The sequence below is a fragment of the Verticillium nonalfalfae genome, assembly GCF_003724135.2.
Source record: "Verticillium nonalfalfae strain VnAa140/NRRL 66861 chromosome Unknown scaffold_108, whole genome shotgun sequence".
Classification (NCBI taxonomy): Eukaryota; Fungi; Ascomycota; class Sordariomycetes; order Glomerellales; family Plectosphaerellaceae; genus Verticillium; species Verticillium nonalfalfae.
The window spans coordinates 52264-64950 of record NW_021167333.1 but is presented as its reverse complement, the minus strand read 5'-3'; the positions used below and the strand labels follow the sequence as shown (position 1 = coordinate 64950).

General features: G+C 59.9%; 5 protein-coding genes across 5 annotated transcripts; all 5 read right to left on the bottom strand.

Annotated features, from left to right (window-relative positions):
• Positions 1-246: 246 nt before the first annotated feature.
• On the bottom strand, positions 247-3923 carry D7B24_000574 (uncharacterized protein; the record flags this gene model as incomplete). The annotated part of the gene is made up of 2 exons (XM_028634829.1): positions 247-3203; positions 3275-3923. 2 exons carry the CDS (start codon positions 3921-3923, stop codon positions 247-249), a joined length of 3606 nt encoding a protein of 1201 aa, XP_028492503.1.
• A 478-nt stretch (positions 3924-4401) lies between these two features.
• On the bottom strand, positions 4402-5599 carry RAD51 (recombinase rad51; the record flags this gene model as incomplete). The annotated part of the gene is made up of 3 exons (XM_028634828.1): positions 4402-5216; positions 5288-5435; positions 5495-5599. The coding sequence occupies 3 exons, from the start codon at positions 5597-5599 to the stop codon at positions 4402-4404; spliced, it is 1068 nt and encodes a 355-aa protein (XP_028492502.1).
• A 557-nt stretch (positions 5600-6156) lies between these two features.
• Positions 6157-6855, bottom strand: D7B24_000572 (uncharacterized protein; the record flags this gene model as incomplete). The annotated part of the gene is made up of 1 exon (XM_028634827.1): positions 6157-6855. One exon carries the CDS (start codon positions 6853-6855, stop codon positions 6157-6159), a length of 699 nt encoding a protein of 232 aa, XP_028492501.1.
• A 1526-nt stretch (positions 6856-8381) lies between these two features.
• On the bottom strand, positions 8382-10513 carry D7B24_000571 (uncharacterized protein; the record flags this gene model as incomplete). The annotated part of the gene is made up of 2 exons (XM_028634826.1): positions 8382-10362; positions 10419-10513. 2 exons carry the CDS (start codon positions 10511-10513, stop codon positions 8382-8384), a joined length of 2076 nt encoding a protein of 691 aa, XP_028492500.1.
• Positions 10514-11162: 649 nt separating this feature from the next.
• PEX12 (ubiquitin-protein ligase peroxin 12) lies at positions 11163-12488 on the bottom strand (the record flags this gene model as incomplete). The annotated part of the gene is made up of 1 exon (XM_028634825.1): positions 11163-12488. The coding sequence occupies one exon, from the start codon at positions 12486-12488 to the stop codon at positions 11163-11165; it is 1326 nt and encodes a 441-aa protein (XP_028492499.1).
• Between the last annotated feature and the right edge of the window lie 199 nt (positions 12489-12687).

Here is a 12687-nt window from a genome sequence, read left to right as displayed (position 1 = left end):
ATTGATAATTTTCTCAGCATAGGGCACGGCGTTGGCAATCATGACTGTGCTCTAGCACCCCGTCTCACGGACACACGGGGGGCAAAACGATACTTTTACAACCAAACCGCGCGCGTTCCCATTTCATGCAGTTCGTGAGGTATCTATCTCTCCACCAGGAAACGTGTTCACCTGCCCTCTCTCTGCCTACTTGTACAAGGCCCGCGCCCTCTGTGTCCCGCGCCCTTCTGCTGGGTGCTCCGTCCCTTACAAAATATCCATGACCTCATCGCCCGCCTCGAACCCGAACTGGTTGTTTTGAATGGCCGCGATCCTGTCGAGTTCGTCCTGGTATTGCTTGCGCAAGTCTGCCAATGTCACGACCTTGCGCTTCGCCTGGAAGCCGCTCGTGTCCCGGCTGTTCTGCGGCGGCAGCTCCTCCGAGAAGATCCACGCCTGCTTGGCGTCGACGCAGCTGAGGGCGTTGATGAGCAGCAGGTACTGCTTGGTGACCGGCGTATCCAGGACATCCTCTCCGTGGTATTTGTCGCCCTCGCCTGCATGCTTGAGTTTCTGGATGCGGTCCATCAGGACCGACGCCGCGCCGCGGTAGTCATTGTGGCTGATCCGCCAAGAGTAGAGAATCTGATGGTAAGGGACGCCGGCGGTGACCTCCATCGTCGCCTTGCATTTTGAGGCCAGAATCTCGTCGATCTGGTCATGAAGGCCGGGGAAGGGGAGCGACGTGAGTTCTTCGTTGTAGTGGCTCGTGCACATTTTTTCGACAAGCCGCGACAGGCTATTGTGTCGCATCGCCTTGTCCTCCATGGCGAGGAGGCTAGAGTGGGCAGCATCGAAACGGGACGTCGTCGTGGCTGCCACAAACTGTCGGTTCAGCATTTCGCGCTGGACAGTCTCAGAGTCCTCGCTAGAGCGGGCAAATTGCAAGGCTAAGCCGGCGAATTCTAGTACAAACGAGTATGCCTTGATCCTGTCAAACAGAGACACGATGTGGCAGTAGTACTTCGCAGGACCCTTGTGAAGCAAATTCCACTCGGCATCGTCCAGGAGGCCACTGCTGTGTCGGTCTAGGGATTCATCTCGCACGCCTAGCGAGTGGTTAGTGAACAATACAGAGCGACTCTTGGTGCGGGGTATAATCTCACTCATGCCTACGGTCGCTCGCCGGAAGCTCAAGGCAGCCGATTCGTAGTCTTTCAAACCAAGTGCAACACGTCCTTGCACATATATAGCAAACGGCGTCTGGTCACAGAATGGGCTGAGCCCATCCGCAAGATCTGCCCTCTCTCTTCTGATGAGAGAGCACTGAATCAGGCTCGGAGACACTTCGATATCGCTATCTGCAGCGCAGAGACTGGCAATGAGTGCGGTGATGCTGCCTGCCAGGGGCTCGTCGGTGACACTTGGAAAGCCTAGAAGGTGGCCGACGTTTCCTTCGAGGGCCGTGATCACCTTGCTGTCCTCCTCTTTCTTCCGAGAAACAGTAGGGGAACCTCCGGAGAAGGATCCTGAGCGCTCCGATTTAGCTTGCAGGGGCACTGTGACCTCTGTCGTGGCCAGCCAGCGGATGAGTTCTAGCCGCCGAAGAGAACTGAGGTACTGTCGGAAGACCGACCCGACGTCGAGCCTCTTCGAAAGCATGTCTTCTTCCCGTTCCCAGTCAAACTCCATGTGGACGAGGAGCAACAACTGACTCAGGCAGATCCTCCATTGCAATTCGACAGTTTCCTGGACTGCTTTGACAACAAGCCCCCTGCCAAAGTCGGTGAGAGGGTGCTGAACGTTGTGGTGCCTGGTGTCGTGGCCACTTGAGAGCAGCTCAAAGACCTCGGTGTACAGACTTTCTGAGACCAAGGCAAACTGCTGACCAAAGCTATCAATGACTTGCGAGCAGTCATCCTCACTTACGCTTCGCCAGAAGCCTGTCGTGTCCCACACGTGCTGCAGGCGTTCGTAATCCGTTCGGGTTGTCTCTTCGAAGACCTCAGGGCGCAGCGCAGCGGTGCAGACCTGCACCATGCTGTCCGGGAAGGCGTCGAGGAAGCCGAGACCGGTTGAGATGAGCTTCGCAACGTCTTCGGAGCCCTCGTCTGGCCGCGAGAAGTTGTGACACAGTCGCTCCAGGCTGCTGCACTCCCTGATAGCAGAGAGGCTGTCGGCGCAAACAACCCAAGCAAGACCGCTGCGAGGGTCGACGGAAAGCGAGACAGCCTCTCCCCGCTGCTTGTCGAGCTCGAGTAGAAGTCTGTGGAATCTCCGCCACTGAATTTCACTGCTTGCCCGGAACTGCTCGTAGTCCATGCCTCCGGACGACTTCCTGTCAAGGGCTGCTGTCGAGGCTATGACTGAGCAAACCGACTCGGCCAGGCCCCTCTGGGACCGAGAACCTCCTTCTTTCGCCGCGCCGAGTCCCCTCTCGTAAATGGAGAGTGCGGTCTCGAGTGTGTTGCGAGTGAACCTGCCAGGCGACAGAATCAGGTTGAGCCACTTGTCGGTCACGTCTGTCGGGTCACATGGCCCAGACGCCGGCGCAGGTTCGCTCGTGGTGTCGACGAAGACCGAGGTCCAGTTATTTTGCCAGCATTCGTCAACGTGATCCTGATCGAGATCCAGCCCCTGGACCCGATAGGTCATGTTGTTTTTCCACAAGGCCCAGAGCTGGATGCCGCCGTCAGAGTCTCCAAGCATGTTAAAGTCTGCGAGAGTCCAAACATCGGACAGAGATGGCGCGGAAGGCACGAGATGAACATCGGGGAAGCTATCCTCGACGTAGATGGTCTCGGCATCATGTGCTCTTACAGTCCAGAGCTTGAACTCTCCTTGTCCGATCGGAGAGTAGGTCGCACAGGTCCTGACGCCAACACTGTGGCCAACAATTTGCAGAAGGTTAAACTGCGTTGGGTCTACAGTCCATTTGCCCACCTCCTGTGGATTCCGTTCGGCATTGAGAATATCTCCTGTGAACAGGATCTGGCCGGTGTATAGGTTCCAGATTCGCATTCGGTGGTCGAGACAGACTGTGAAGAGGAACGAGGCGCCCTCAATGCCCAGATCGGTGACTTGCAGCGACGTGGCAGCGCTTAAATCCATGTTGATCTTGCCATGCCATATCGGAGACTTTCCTTGAAAGGGGATCAAGCTGCGCAGGCCTTGCGTCCAGCTTTGTGAGTTGTAGATCGTTTCCTTCCACGGGTGTCCGACAGCTGCGGAAAATTAGCGACGTAGTGTAGGTAGGCAAGGCAGCTGAAAGCTGGAGGGGGGAAATAAATCTTACAGTTGTTGGCCTTGTTCCGGTCAAGTCTCACGAGGCCTCCGTCATGAAGCGCAACAACGACCCGGTCGGCGGTCGCCGCAATCATTCGATGGGGGTGCTTGAAGCTGAAGACGGAAGGAACGTAGACTCTGCAGGCCTCGGCAGGCCCAGCCTCGATGGCGGATCGCTTTCTGAAGTAGTCGGGTCGAAGGGTGAAGGAATAGAGGACGTTCGCGTCGTCGAGAACGAACATACACAGCGCATCATGTTCCCTGGGATCGGCAAACGCAATGCAGGAGGGCTGGATTGGTGCTGCGAAGCGGAAGTTGAGGATCAATGGTGCATCGGCATCCTTCTCATTCTTGGCGACATCCGTTGCCCGTATGCTCAGCACCGTCCCATCCTCCAGCACCCTCCACAGAAAGCTGCTTGGGGTCGTGTGGTATTTGCGGTGAAATATGGATGATGCGCTCGCTAGGTTCTTCGATCGAAATACATTTTCGTCGTCGGTGCCCGACTTGTCGGTGTTTGGAAGCTTTCGGCTGGTACCAGAGGGCGGAGGCACTTTGATGTTGACAACGGAGATGTTAGACGAGGGCTCGAGGTTCAGGCGAATCTCCTTGTAAAGGTACTGGGTGTTTTTGGTGTCCATCCTGCCTCCGCCGGTCATCGACCTCTAGTCGAAGATGAGGGACAGTGGTGTTGCGTGGGCAGGAGCGGGCGCATGCAACGAACGGATCCAGCTGCACTGCGCGTTGGTGTTGAAGGTTCAAGGTTGAGCACCGAGCCTGCAGAGAAAGCGCGACGCACTAGTCCCGGTTCGGTAACGAGCTTGACGACAGTTTGATTCGAATCGACTGCGATATTCGCACTGTATCGGTGACGCAGCCCAGGCGCAGGAATCATCGTGAATGCGACGAAAAGATTCATCCGTTCGGGGCCTCACTCTTGCAAGGCGGTGAAGGGATCATTGGTCAGGTTTCATCAATCAATTTATCGATACATCGCCCCGTGAAAAGCATTGTCCCGTCCGGTCTCGTCATGCCATGCCATGCTACGTAATTCGACAAGCCCCAAAACGCCGGCCTTCTCCATCACCCGGGTCGTTGAGACCTCATCGCTGACTCATGAACATTATTGGACCCTCCTCATTTATCCTTCTCCAGATCCTTCGGGCTGGGATCACCAATGCCGTCTTCGTTGATGGCGAACAAGCAATCACTCTCAGGAAGGCATGGGCTGTCGTAGATCTTGGCGATACGAGTTTCGCCTCTTCCCTTTTTCAAACTGATTCTCGTTGTGCTGGCGTGAGCAATGATATTGCCTCCGATAGGTTTCTTGGGATCAGGGTTGAACATGGCACTCGGGCCGCCGTCCACCTGCGCCACAACTTGGTTCGTGATGACGACCGCAATACCAAACTCATCCGCAAGCCTCTGCAAAGTACGCAAAAACTTGGCCAGGTGCGTTTGCCGCGACGACAGCTCTCCGCGGCCGACAAAGTCTGTTCGATACAACGCGGTCGCGCTGTCCACGATGAGGAGCGAGAACCTCGTTTCGCACATCATCGCAGACGCCTGCTGAAGAAGCTGAAGCTGGTGGTCAGAGTTGTAGGCGCGCGCATAGGCGACATTGTCCAGGACCTCCTCGCCGGAGAGACCAAAGCGATTCGCGACGGCCAACAGCCTCACAGGGCGGAAGGTGCCCTCTGTGTCAATGTAAAGGCATTTGCCTTCACCGCCTCCCATGTCGAAGGGCAGCTGGCATGTGACGGCCAGCGTGTGGCAGATTTGACTCTTTCCCGTGCGGAACTCGCCGAAGAGCTCCGTGATGGAGCCGGTTTCTATGCCCCCGGCAAGCAACGTGTCGAGCTGCTTCGAACCCGTACTGATCGAGATGAGCTCACTGCGGCGTTGGTGCATCTCGGTCGCTGTGGTGAAGCCCATGGGGACGAGCTTGGAGGCTGTTTCACCGATTCGTCTCATTAGACACGCACGCCATGCAGGGAAAACGAGAGAGAACGACGCGGCTTACCTTCGGCAAGAATCTTGGCGGCCTTCTGCTCCGAGATGCCCTTGATTTGCTCAAGAGTGCGTTGAGGGGTGTACGCGACGGATTCAATGGTGTTGAAGCCTCCGTCGACAATTAGTTGGATGTCGCGCTTCGTCAATCCTGCGACGCCCTGCGTTTTCCGACTTCATTAGACCTGTCGGCAGCTTCGCGGTATCACACGTCTCTCACCTCCAGAGCTGACAGTGGCGTGGGGGCGCCGGGGCCAGTCATGCCGCCGTCATCCATCTCGCCCTCACCATTGTTGTTCTCGTTGTAGTCGTCGACCTGCGTCATCCTGGGATTGGGGCCTGGGCTCGGTACACCAGCCCTTCCAGAGAGTGCAGTTGGGATGGGAACAGCACTTGAAAAAAGGGTGTGAGGGACAGAAGAAGTGCCGCGCGGGGTGTTGACGTGAGCGAAGATACCCGACGCGTTTGAGAGGTGGGGCCCGGATCAGGCAGACGACGCCAAGTCACGTGTCTCTGTCCACACTTTGCCACGCCAGCCTGCTGATTAATGGAACCTCTCCTCTCAGGGGTTACTTGTTTACGTTCACGGTTTGCGGATGAGCTCATGAGAATCACATTTGAGAGGCGGGCAAAGGACGAGTTGTTTCAGTGAGTGATCGGCTCGTATTACTTGCTAAGCTACTAAGAAAACCAGACGCCTCCATGAACCAAAGAAGATGAAGTGGGAATATTCCACCCCCAAAAATCGACCATGTGTAACCGCAACGCCGGGCAATGCTTCCTATTCCATCCATTCAGTTCTCTCTCTTCCAGCGTTCAAAGTTGCTCATGATGCTGATACTGGAAGGAAGTATGAAATGAAATTCGCGGCTAGAAAGCCGCTTAGTTGATGTTGATGCGGCGAGCCTCGTGCTTCGGCGCCTTGGGCACGCGAATGGTGAGAATGCCATCAGTGAGACTGGCGGTGACGGCATCCTGGAGGATCTGGCCGGGGAAGTTGAAGGTGCGGCTGAACTCGCCGATGCTGCGCTCGGTGACCCAGTACTTGGCGGTGTCGCGGGGGCCGCGGGCCTTGGGGGTCGAGGCCTCCTCGGCGGCGGGCTTGCTGACCTCGGCGACGGTCGAGGCTGGGGTGGGTGCGGCAGTCGAGTCAGCATCGTCGGTCTCGTCCTCGACCGTGGGCCTGTGAAACTTGGGCGAGGAGCGTCCGGAGGCGGGCTGCTCAGGCTTGTCGCTGCCCTCGGTTCCGGCACCGCTCGCGGCGGCATCCTCAAGAAGGCCCTTGGGAGGAGTGCCGGCCGTGTAGGAGCGCTGGACGCGGCCGCGAATGTGAAGAGTGTGAGGGTCCGTGAACTCGATGGAAACATCCTTCTTGTTTAGGCCGGCCAGCTCGCCGTGGAGCTCGTAGGCGTCATCGACCTCGCGGACGTCAAACTTGGGTTGGAAGGCGATGGTGCCGCGCTGCTGACACTGACCCTGGCGCGAGTATGTGTCAAAGTCATCGAGAAGGCGGAAGAGGGGGGTAAAGCTGGTCTCCGAGCCAGAGCCCGCGTTGTAAAAGTTGCGGGGGAAGAAGGCCATTTTGCTGTCTTGTGTGTGTGGTGTTTTGTGATGGTGGTTTGCAGGCGTGATGAGGTTGAGGTTGCGAGACTGAAGAATGGCGAGGCGCTTCGAGTTGATTGCTTGGTTGCTTTTGTAGGCTTTGTGAGGCTGGCGACTGTTGTTCTGTGTGCTGATGAGAAAAAGAGAAATGTGCTGTTGAGGGTTGAAGCAGGTCCTTTTATTCTTCGTCGCCAGGCAACTGCGGACTTTCCTGCAGCATCTGGAAACATCATGAACGCTGATGACAAGAAACCCGAGTGGATGTTTGCGCACGCCGCGGACAATGACTGATCATTCGAGAACATGCTCCAGAAGTCTTGTGGTGTCTGATGAAGCTATCACGAACCCTCTGGAAGCAGATGGACGGTGGTGGAATGATGTGGAATCAGAGAGAAGCGTCCTGGCCAACCTCCTCTCCAAGGGCCCAGCCGGATTGACTGACATTGCTGTGAGTCTACAATCGACCAAGGAAGCATGTTCCATGTGATGACGAGTTCTCAGAGCACGCAAAGTGGTTTGAAAGTCAAATGAGTATTCCATTCGATTCAATGCCAACCTGATGGTGTGGGTTCTTGCCGTTCTCACGTGTATGGTGCACCGTACTTCTTGCGTCTGCCAGCTGGCACCGACGGCCCGGTTGTTGTGTCTGCCGACCCCATCCCCGCGCCTTCAGGGCCCTTTGGTGACGGATTAACCTAGACATATATGCCTGCACGGCACTTGGGTTTTTATCAGATCTACCCGCTACAACCATGTACTGAATGGGTACCTGTGAAGACCCACATAAGCGCTATTCAAGCAGGCGGCGGTCAGTAGTATGTACTGTTCGTTGAGTCCTCTATTTCCGCCGGCGACATCGATTCTCTGCCACTGGACTGTTGATCACATGAGGTACTGAGGTTTCACTTCGGCATCCAAGGGATGGCAATACATACGTTCAGTGGACCACGATGGTGGGCGGAAACATGCCGTCATGGTGGACGTGCTCTACCCCGAATCCTCGGCCGCAGCGAATTGATTCTAGATAGGTGGGTGATACGGCGCCGTGAAATGTTCATCACCCAACAGTCTATCTATTAAGCTCTTTACGCAGGCAGTCATCGTAGTATGTACGGAAGACAAAGTCTGGGCGCCAACGTGATGGCCCAGAAGACTGTCCTCGACGCACGAGACCGGCAGCGATGAGGCAGAGGAACCGGCAGAGGATGAGGCAGAGGATCAGGCAGAGGATGAGGCATGTAGTAAGTGTGAATTATTCCGTCTATAAGCACCTGAACCCCCCCAAATACACGGCTAGTAAATGCGACATGCTAGTAAATGCGACATGATATCATCGAAAAAGAAAGCCACCACCCTGACAAACGAAAACCCAGCCCAGAACGCCCGACAAATGAAATCCCTCGGCTGTAAATCAAAGCCGCTGCTATGCAAGGTATCGCTGTTCATACACGTCCCCGTCGCTTTTGTCTTTTTTGTTCGTTCTCTCTTCTTCGTCTTCTTCTCCATTACATAATCAGTCGGAACAGGGCGACCGCGACAGGCACGCCGATGGCGACGCCGAGGCTCAGGCTGGGCGCCTCGTCGACCTGCACAAAGCCGGCCGTCGTGGCCTCGGGCAGGGCCGGCCACCAGAGGCCGGAGGGGGCGTGGCCCGTCGGCAGGGGCGAGCTCGCGAGCTGGATGGGCGGCGTGCCGATGGCGGGGGTGTGGGTGACGGAGACGACGTGCGTGCGCGTGACGGGGATGGTGAGCGTCACCTCGTTCTGGCCGTCGGGGCCGCAGGCGTCGCAGACCTCGACAAACGTCTTGTAGGTCGGCTTGTCGTCGGCACAGCCGCAGAGCGGGGCGCGGAGCTCCGTCGTGATGAGCTGCGCCGGGTTCGTCGGGCACACGGTCACGTAGGTGATGGTGGTCATGGTCGCGGTCGTGGGGCTTGCCTTTGCGTTGGCGTTCGCATTGGCGTTGGCATTCACATTCGCATTTGCGTTGGCATTCACATTCGCGTTCGCATTGGCGTGGGGGTGGACGCCGCCCTCGCCCATGGCCGGCGCCGGCGCCGGCACCTCGTTCGGTCCGCCGACGGTGCCGTAGAGGCTGACGAGGAAGTTGGAGGGGAGCGCGCGCTTGGCGCCGCGCGTCGGCCGGGTGCCGCCGCAGAACGAGCTGGCGTCGCCGGGGCAGGGAATGCTGCACTCGGCGCGGTTGGCGATGGCGCGCGTCTCGCCGTCGAGCGACGTGGCGCAGAGGCACGCGTCGTCGTGGACGGCGGCGTAGCGACTGCCGGCGCAGAGGGCGACGCAGGTCTTGGGCGTCATGGCGGCCGACGTCTGCTTCAGCTGGAAGGTGGGGAAGCTGCTGGTCGAGGCGAAGCAGCCGAGGAAGGCAAAGGGGCCGATGGCGGCCGGGTCGCGCGCCGGGACGATGGGGTCGGTCGCAGGGCTCTGCGGGCCGGCAGCAGGCGCCCGGGACGGGGCGGACGCAGAAGGCTGGACGCCGGGGGGGAAGACGCCGGCAGGAATGCTGGAGGGCACAGGGAGCTTGGCGACGACGGCAGACGTGACGGCGGTGCCGTTGTGGCCGGTGGGGAAGACGGTGACGAAGATGGTCGACGTCGTCGCCACAGTGGTCGTCGTCGTGGGCTCCACGGAGAGCGAGGGGGCGCCGGCACCGAGGCTGCCGAGCTCAAAGACGTCAATGTAGTTGACCTCCCAGTAGGCGTTGGCATAGGCCTGCGGGTTGCTGGACACGTAGTCGACGCAGGTCGGCGCGAGATCGCCACACTGGCCGTTCTGCCACTCGGCGCCGGCGTAGTCGCCGCAGAAGTTGGTCTGGAGGACGATGCTCATGTTCGCGAAGTGCTTGTCCGTGTCGCAGCTGTCGCCGCCGAAGAGCGCCGAAGGCAGGCCCCAGGTCTCGGGCGTGGGTCGCTTGTTGATGATGTCGGCGGGGATGTTCTGTCGCGACCAGTGCCAGATCTTGATGTCGTCCTCGGTCCACTCCATGGCGTACACGCCACCGCCCACGGCATTGAAGGCGTCGCCGTAGCTGGCCTGGTTCAGGGGGTCGGCGGCGTAGCCGCACCCCGCATTGTTGTTGGTGCCGGGCGAGAGACAGTCGGTGGTCGTGGGCTGGCCCAGCACCTGGCCAGCAGCCGGGGGCAACGTGCAGCCTGCCGAGGTGTGTCCCGACATGAGGTTCCTCGTGGCCAGGTTGGCGCCCTCGATGATGTCAATCTCGCCGCTGTTGGGCCAGTCGGGCCCGTACATCCAGAACGCCGGCCACAGACCGCAGACGGAAGGCGGCATGTGGGCAAAGTCACCGATGAACAGGCCATGGTTGTACGCCTGCTTGCTCTCTAGGCGCACACTGGGGCGGCCCTCATCGACGGCGAATGTGTTGGTGTGGTCGACGCCAAGAATGACGGCTTGTGAGATGGGGTTGACCGAGTAGAGGCCCTGGCCCAGAGCGTCGGGTTCGCTTTGGTATCTTGGAAAAGGGTCAGTAAGGGTTTCGGTCATGGAGCCACAATCAGCTAGACTCACCGGACAAAGCCGTGGGAGGGGTCATTTCCATTGAACCAGTTGAAATCTGAGACGAAGGCGTCTCCAAAATAGGAGTGTGATAGACTGTAGGCCATTGTATGTGTGTTTGTGTGTGGCTTGGTTGGTGAGGTGATGGTTGTTATGATACAGAAGAAGAGTAATGAAGAACGAGATGAAGTGCAGCCATGATATAGCAGACGACGACGAGCCGTTGCTGGTCGTGTTCTATTCTGGACCACAAGTTGGAATGTCGTCGTCGAGCGCGGGAATGGACGTTGGAGGCAAGTCGGGCGGCTGGGCGAGGCCACCGGCATGTCGCCAACCAGGTGCCCAGGTGCCCAGGCGCGCCGAGGCGACCGGCATGGGCGTCCCCCCCCCCGCCCATATGTCGCGTGGTAGACAGGAGCGCGTTGAGTGATTTTGAGGTCGAACAATGCTCACAATAGGCGCGCCGGGGGGGAGGGGGGGGCCGCCGCCGTCGTCAGGTTTGACGCGTGAAGGAGGGGACGAGGCGCATGCCAGGGAGAGGGGTGGCATTCCAGAGGTGAGTCCCGCCACCACGGGTCACCACGGGTCACGACAGACCATTGACGAAAATTCTCAAGAACAGGGGGGTCTTCCAAGGGAGACAGGCAAACCACGCAACGCCATTCGCCGGCCGACCGGCATGCGATGCCAACCATTGCCTCGGATGCACGCCGGTGCACAGCACCGGCACCAGCACCAGCACCAGCACCGACGCATCTAGACGATGATGCGCCTCAGCCCCTCGGTCCCGCCCAGCACGCGGCGCCCGGTGACGGCACAACGGCCGGCGCCGCTCTCCCACCTGGCCTGCTTGTCTTCCATAAAGGCCTCCTGCCTGGGATGCGCGCCCTCGAGCCAGCGATGGATGCATGAGTAGCAGTAGACGAAGCCCGTCTGGCAGGCCGTCGGCGTGACGATGGCGGCGGCGCACACGGGGCACAGGGTCGTGTCCGCCGGCGCCGGGACGGTGTAGATGGGCAGCAGGGAGGGCGTGGCGATGGGGGCCGTCTCGGCGGCGGTGGTGGTGGTGGTCGTGGCCGTGGCGTCTGGCGTGGCGGGTGTCGTGGCCGTGGCGTCCGGCGCGGCGGGCGTCGTGGACGTGGCGTCTGGCGCGGCGGACGTCGTCGGCGGCAGGCCCGAGACGACGGGCGGTGGCAGGTCGAGGGCGTCGCCGGCCTTGCGCGACAGCTGCTTGGCAAAGTCGGAGGCGTGCCACCACTCGAGGAACTTGAGGGCGAAGATGCTGGCGGGCAGCAGGACGGAGAGGCTCGAGAGCAGGCGCGGGGCGAGGGCGCGCGGGGCGAAGAAGGCGCGGACGCCGGGCGGGCGACCGTGGGCGGTCTTCGGGGTGGTGGTGGTCAGGGCATCGATGGCGCGGTAGTCGTCGGCGTTCATGCGGCGCACGCGGGTGCCGATGATCCACAGGAAGGGGTGGTGGTATTTGGACGTGTCGAACAGGTAGGCGAGGTGGAAGGCGAGCACGGCGAACTGGTAGGCGGCGTTGACGGAGGGGTAGAGGGTGCGCAGGAACCAGCGGTAGCAGTGCAGCAGGCGCTGCTTCGGGGTCGGGTTCGCGGGCAGGCGGGTGTAGGCGGCGCCGAGCAGGGCGCGCGGGGCGTTGACCTCGTGGGCGTCGTCGAGCTTGCGCTTGAGATAGGGCAGGGCGACCATGACGGCGAGGTTCTTCCAGACGTCGGCGGTGCGCAGGCGCAGGGCATCGCGGACGATGGCGGGGGCGGCGGCGTTGGCGCGGGGGATCTCGGCGTGGAGGGCCTTCTCCCGCTTGAGGCCGTAGAAGTGCTCGGTGAAGGAGCCGCCTCGGGTGCGCAGGTAGTGGCGCTCGACGAGGAGCATCAGCAGGGCGTGGAGCTCGTCGAACGAGTTGAGCACGCGCAGCAGGTAGCGGGGGTAGCGCTGGGTGGCGACGGTCAGGAGGTAGCGCAGGGTCGGCGGCAGCAGGCCGTTGAGCTGCTGTTCGGAGAGGAGCTCGAAGAGGGACGGCTTCTGCTCGTCGAAGGCCGGGAGGGCCGTCATGAACTCCATGGTCGGCGGGTGGTCAGCAAGAGGTGGTCGGCAGGAGGTGGTTGTTCGGGAGGCGGTCGGCGGGCGTTGGTTGTTCTTCGCTGCCGGCCTAGGGAGGAGGCATCGGGTCTGGGATGCAGCTGGCGTGGGAAAGCGGTCGGGAAAGCGGTCGGGAATGCGGGCAGAGGAGGCTGGAGGTGGTGATGCTGTTGCTGGTGTT